The sequence below is a fragment of the Prunus avium genome, unplaced genomic scaffold (assembly GCF_965620075.1).
Source record: "Prunus avium unplaced genomic scaffold, drPruAviu1.hap1.1 HAP1_SCAFFOLD_1135, whole genome shotgun sequence".
Lineage (NCBI taxonomy): Eukaryota > Viridiplantae > Streptophyta > Magnoliopsida > Rosales > Rosaceae > Prunus > Prunus avium.
Window position 1 is genome coordinate 317 of NW_028277000.1, and position 6,958 is coordinate 7,274.

Genomic DNA, 6,958 nt, shown 5'->3' on the forward strand with positions numbered 1-6,958 from the left:
TAGTACAGAGCATTCAAAAGAGGAATTTTCATATGGAGGCGCTATGCCCCAGCTAAGAGAAATTCCCCACAAAGCATTACAATTAAGGAGGTCCAGAAAGACCATCCGAAACCAACACCTGAACTAGTGACAGAGGTGGTTGTACAACCCCCTAAATTGATTGGAGATGGGTGTGGGTTTTGGGAAAAAATAAAAAATAAAAGAAAATATGGGTGTGGGCGAGAGAGAGAGGGTTGTAAATTTGTCCTCAAAAGTAATTTTACAATGAGGTTAATTTGTCGTCAAATTTTTGAAGATAAGGTGAGTGGGAAAATAAGACAGGTGGGTGGAAATAGCAGCACTCTATTTACACGTATGTGGTGCAACATGTAGAGAATGTTTTTTTCACATCGGGGAATATAGTCCATCAAATTATGATGATCATACCTAGCGCTTCGTTGCAAAAATTCAAGCCTTAGTCTTAACCCATTTCAAGTATAGATAATTTTTCATTGATAATTATTTTGAGCAAGACATTGTCAAAAACATATATCTTAATTAGTCTCCAACACAAATACATAAAACATTATTCCTTATTGCAATAGTAATATATATATAGCTGAATCTGCGATATTCCTTATTGTTATTATGAATTTCTAAGCATAGCTGCACATCCCAAACGCACATGAACCGCCTTTCTTGCAATGGTTGTCGCAGCCTCCACAGTGTGTCTTGTCAGACATGTTGGTTTTGTGATGGAATATGAGGTGCTGGAAATATGAGTTGCTTCAGCAGAGCTCGTTGTATTCTGATTCACTTAGCTTATGTTCTTACAATGATAACCTCAAAGGCTTTTTTGAAGAGAACAAATTTTCTAGAGAATTCTTCCTAGAGAACCTAAAAGACATTACATAGGAACTCTACCAAATTAATTTAGGACAGCTACAGCTGCTGTAATAAATAGAGATATTCTAGGAAATGAAGGAAGTGCATTAATTCCAACACTCCCCCTTAATGGACTTTCTTCACAACTCCAATGAGCTCTCTTAAATAGCAAAACTTCTCTTTTGGAAGTGCCTTGGTGAGTATGTTTGCCAGCTGCTCCTCTGTCCTGCAGTATTCAAGTGCAACTTCACCTTTCTCAATTGACTCTCGAATGAAATGGTACTTGATGGCAATGTGCTTTGTACAATCATGACTCACTGGATTTTTCCCAATCGCAATGGCTGATTTGTTGTCACAATATAATTTGGTGCCTTCTTCTTGCTTTTCGCCAATGTCTTCAAGTATCCTTCTAAGCCATACAACTTGTGATGCTGCCTTCGCTGCTGCAATGTACTCTGCTTCAGCAGTATATTGTGCCACAACATTTTGCTTCTTTGATGCCCATGAACATATGCCGGAACCAAGTGAAAAAACATAGGCTGATGTGCTCTTCATATCATCAAGACATCCTGCCCAATCACTGTCTGTGTAACCAATAAGCCTTGATTTTTCTGCTGCTGTAAACAAAATTCCATAGTCAAGTGTGCCTTGCAAGTATCTCAACACCCTTTTTGTAGCTCCAAAATGAATCTGACTTGGCTCTTGCATATAACGTGAAAGTAAACTTGCAGCAAACATAATATCTGGTCTAGTTGCCGTAAGATACAACAAACTACCAACCAAACTTCTGTACTTCTTAGCATCTGCCTTCTTTGCACCATCAAACTTCTTCATTTTCTCATTTGTTAACAAAGGAGTAGCAACTGATTTGCAGCCCAGCCAATTTAACTTCTTGAGAATATTTTCAGCATATTTCTTTTGAGAAATGAAGATCCCATTTTCAGTTTGAGAAACTTCAATTCCCAAAAAATAATGAAGTAATCCCAGATCACTCATCTCATAGGTGCTCATCATATCCTTCTTGAACTGTTGGATCAAGTGTTCATCATTGCCCATAAAGATCAAATCATCAACATACAATGAAACAATAAGAATAGAAGCTCCCTTCTTTAGGATGTAAAGTGTGGGCTCACTTTGGCTCTTTTGAAAACCACTATGTGAAAAATACTTATCAATTTCAGCATTCCAAGTCCGGGGCGCCTGCTTTAGCCCGTAAAGAGCCTTTTTCAACTTGTAAACTTTGTCTTCTCCCCCTTCAACAAGAAAACCTTGGGGTTGCTCAACATAAACTTCTTCTTCTAGCACTCCATTCAAGAATGCTGACTTCACATCAAGCTGATAAATCAACCAATTCTTTTGGGCAGCGAGAGCTATCAAAGTTCTAATTGTTTCAAGTCTGGCTACAGGAGCAAAAGTTTCAAAAAAATCAATACCTAGCTTTTGAGTAAAACCTCTAGCCACGAGCCTTGCTTTGTGCTTTTGAATGCTTCCATCTTGATTAAACTTTGTCTTGAAAATCCATTTGACTCCAATCACATCTCTGTCTTTTGGAAGATCCACAAGCTCCCAAGTTTGATTTTTCTCGATCATTCTTATCTCATCCTTCATTGCTTTCACCCATACTTCATGCTTCTGGGCTTCTTCAAAGCTCCCTGGTTCTATACCAGAAAAGTTGCAAGACTCATAAATATCATTCAAGCTTCTGGTTCTTAGTGGAGGACTTTCTGATGAAGAATAATTTGGGGGAACAGGTTCAGCGTTTGAATTGTTTACGGCAGCTGCTGGTGTTTGAGGAGTGGCTTCTTCTTCTTGATGCTCTCCTGGAATCTCCCTTTGCTCTTGCACTAAAGCATATGGCATTTCCTGCACTTTATTTTCATTCCAATCCCATCTTGCTTTTTCATTAAAAACAACATCTCTGCTCACAATTAACTTCTTAGTTTCAACATTATAAAGTCTGTAACCTTTGGTGCTGGAACTGTATCCAACAAAGATGCATTTCTGGCTTTTATCATCAAATTTAGTTCTCTTTTCAGCAGGAATGTGAGCATAACAGATACAACCAAAGATTTTGAGATGTCTTACCGAAGGCTTGAAACCACTCCAAGCTTCAAATGGAGTCTTGTTCTTGACAACTTTAGTTGGACTTCTGTTGAGAATATACACTGCTGTAAGCACAGCTTCTGCCCAAAAACGTTTGGGTAGTCCTTTCTCATTCATCATTGAAGTAGCCATCTCAACAATTGTTCGATTTTTTCTCTCTGCAATCCCATTTTGTTGGGGACTATACAGGGCCGTCCCTGAGATTTTGAGGGCCCTGTGCGAAACATAAATTGGGGCCTCACATAATCTAATACAAAAATACTATATAAAAAAATGGTCAATCACAAATGAAAGAGTAGTCGCACACAAATGTCATTAACAAATTAGATTATATTGCATTAAACACAAAAGTAACAACAAAAACATATCTGACTATCCAAAAATCATTCACATTGTATTTGCTGTCTTTATTTGAAGAATTAAAACTATTACGAGAGCTTTTTCCCCAAAAGAAAAAAAACACAGCCAATACAATACTAATGTCTGAAAATTGATCTTCTTGAATTTTTAGAAGAGAAATCATCAATCAAATGTTCATAATCAAGTTTTTCTAGAAGTTCACTTTCAATTGAAATCAAAGCTAGTCTGTTTTTATTTTTATAATGCAAAAAATATAAAAATAGGCAAATAGATCAACTTCAACAAGAATCGAACTCTAGCCCTTTTGTTATATGGATATGCGCTCCACCCAACCCCACCAGACACGCTCTTGTGCAAATACTTAGCACGCTATACTATATATAGAATTCTTATAATATTAAAATATATACAAAGGAATTTTTTTTTCGAGGCCCTTAAGAATCGGGGGCCCTGTACGGTGGCGCCACTTGCACCACCCCAGGGCCGCCCCTGGGACTATAGCTTGCTGTCAATTGCTTCCAAATTCCTTCATCTTTGCAATAATCTTCAAATTCTTGAGAGGTATACTCACCTCCTCTGTCACTTCGCATAACTTTAATGGTGCTGCCACTTTGCTTCTCCACTAATGCTTTGAATCTTTTGAACACAACAAAAGTTTCTGATTTTTCCTTCAAAAAATAAACCCAAGTCATCCTCGAAAAGTCGTCAATAAAGGTGAGGAAATACCTGTATTGACTTAAAGATGGAGTTTGCATTTTGCCACATATATCTGTGTGTATAAGTTCCAGTGGTGCTTTTGCTTGCCATGTGCTTTGTCGAGGAAAAGAATTACGGTGTTGCTTGCCCATAATGCACCCTTCACATACATCAGTTGTTTCTTTAATTTCCAGCAGCCCGTTCACCATACTATTCTTCTGGAGTAGCTTCAGCCCCTGGAAGTTTAGATGACAAAACCTCTTGTGCCATAACCAAGAGTCCTGCACAACATCAGCTTTCATGGCAGCAACTTCAGCATATTGAAATTCAATGGGGAAATTTCTATTCCTCTCCATTTTCACCTTTGCAATCACCATCTCAGCTGCATTTTTATCATAAATGATGCATGTACCATCTTGAAAAACAAGACGATAGCCATTCTCCACAAGTTGTCCAACACTAAGCAAATTTTGACTTAGTTTTGGAACAAGCAAGACATCATGAATCTGCTTTACTCCCTTCTTAGTTTTGACAGCAATTCTTCCTTTTCCTTTTGCCTCCACAATAGCACAATTACCCATTTTGATATTTGGAGTAACAGAAGTATCCACACCAAGAAAAATATTTTCATTTCCTGACATGTGGTTGCTGCATCCACTATCAAGATACCAGATGCTTTCTTTTTCCTCAAGAGCAGATAGACAAGTAGAGAACAAGTTTACATTTCCATCATCATCATTCTTACTTTCAGAAAAATTTGCTTGGTTTGCTTTCTTGAATCTGCAGTTCTTCTCAACGTGCCCAAATTTGTTGCAATGATGGCACTTTGGCTTTCCACGGTTCCAACAATTTGACGTGTCATGATTTGTTTTGTTACAAATCCTGCAGGAAGGCTGATTATCATCAGAATTCGTACTTTTCCCATTCTTGGTTTCATCTCTTTTGCTGGATTCTCCTTTCTTCCATCTTCTTTGCTCCCCCGTTCGCTGGTCATCTCTAGAATTGCCTTTCTTGGAGGACTTTTGAGATTTGAAACTTAGTTTTGACTGGAAAGCACTCTCAACAGATTGATCATTTCGTGCCAACCTTCTCTGCTCATGAGACTTTAAAGAACCCATCAATTGTTCAATTGATAAGGTGGTGATGTCCTTGCACTCTTCGATAGCAGCAACAATGGGATCATATTTTTCAGGCAAGCTGATCAATATTTTTTCAACAACTCTCTGGTCAGAGATCTCCTCACCAAATGTTCTCATTTGATTCACAACTTCAGCAAGTCTGGAGGCATAATCTTGGATGCATTCAGATTCTTTCATCTTCATATTATAAAACTCCCTGCGCAAAGTCTGTAGCTTGATTGTTATGGCCTTGCTGTCACCTTGAAACTCCTTTTCTAATGTATCCTAGGCTTCTTCGGCTGTTTTAACTCTTGTGATTCTTGGAAAAATGTCTGAAGTGACTCCGTTCTGAATTTTGGAGAGAGCCTTGGCATCTTTCATGACTTCTGCTTCAAACTTCTCTATTTCTGCTGCTGGAAGCTGACTTAGATCCTCTGGTTCTTGAAGCCCTCTTTCAACAAAGCTCCAAAGTCCTTCTGACAGTAGTATAGTTCTCATCTTCACCTTCCAGAAATCATAATTTTCACCTCCAAAGATTGGGAGAACAGAGTAGGAAACTGATGGACCTTCTTTGGCTCCTGATGACATCTTCTAGAGTTGATTTCAACGCCCAGATATGATCGAACGTTGCTCTGATACCAGTTGTTGGTTTTGTGATGGAATATGAGGTGCTGGAAATATGAGTTGCTTCAGCAGAGCTCGTTGTATTCTGATTCACTTAGCTTCTGTTCTTACAATGATAAGCTCAAAGGCTTTTTTGAAGAGAACAAATTTTCTAGAGAATTCTTCCTAGAGAACCTAAAAGACATTACATAGGAACTCTACCAAATTAATTTAGGACAGCTACAGCTGCTGTAATAAATAGAGATATTCTAGGAAATGAAGGAAGTGCATTAATTCCAACAAGACATTGGGTTCACAAGATGACCTTTGCAACATATCTGTGCGTGATGGCTTTTCACCCCACACTTCCCACAGTTGAGTTTGTCTGTCTTCAAATCAACACATTTGTTGTCGCAGCAATGTGCATGCGTGGCTTTACAGACCTTAGGGTTCTTGTCGTATATCGCGGCCATGGCCCGATGAGAAGCTAGAAAGCGGCTTGTTCCTCTAAGAGAAGTTTTTTCTTGGCCTTGTGCGGCCATAACTGGGAGGTCGTCAAAGGTTTCATTTGCAACATTAGTGTTGTCTTCCTCGACGACGTCGTTGAAGAATAATTCTTCGAATTCGTATGATGTTGCTGAGACTGAGAGAGTATGGACGGCTGATAGAGCCACCAGCATCGCTAGCACCAAGAAAAACTTGAGCGATTTCATGTTGGTCTAACTGAGTTGAATTAATTTGGTCGGTCGTGTATGTATGGAAGAAAAGGAATGAGGTAGAATGTGTAAAGATTGGACAGATGGAGAAGCATGCAGGGCTTGAACAAGTATATGTAGAGAGGCGTGACTCGTGAGGGCTGACAGAGGTGGAATATTTGCATGGTTGGTCTAATTCAAAGGGCCGTACAAAACGTTAATTTATCAGTAAACAAACTTATGCTTCCGAAGAATATATTACGTATTCTAGAAATTAGGTGAATAAGAACAAAGAAATTAAAGCATAATTGTAATTGGGCTTGTTTCCTAATTGTAATTGGGCTCGCATGTCAGTATAATTACAATTACTTACTGTTATCCCAATGCACATTACAAAAACTCCAGACTAAACAAAAGTTGTTATCAGTATCATTTTGACCAACTTTTAATATATATATATATATATATTGGCGTATGCTGTTTTCCTAAGCATGTTTTATGAGCTATATATATATATAT

At 38.3% G+C, this 6,958-nt stretch overlaps 1 protein-coding gene across 1 annotated transcript; it reads right to left on the bottom strand.

Moving 5' to 3' along the window:
* Positions 1–635: 635 nt before the first annotated feature.
* On the bottom strand, positions 636–6,518 carry LOC110773965 (uncharacterized). The gene is made up of 2 exons (XM_021978473.2): positions 6,053–6,518; positions 636–722 (listed from the first exon to the last, which is right to left on the bottom strand). Exons 1-2 carry the CDS (start codon positions 6,455–6,457, stop codon positions 636–638), a joined length of 492 nt encoding a protein of 163 aa, XP_021834165.2. The 5' UTR covers positions 6,458–6,518.
* Between the last annotated feature and the right edge of the window lie 440 nt (positions 6,519–6,958).

Excerpts from the sequence above, each read along its gene's own strand:
- LOC110773965 (XM_021978473.2), bottom strand. The coding sequence starts at position 6,457 with ATGAAATCGCTCAAGTTTTTCTTGGTGCTAGCGATGCTGGTGGCTCTA. Across the intron at positions 723-6,052 it reads AAGGTCATCTTGTGAACCCA|ATGTCTGACAAGACACACTG; the intron begins ATGTCTTGTTGG and ends CACAAAACCAAC.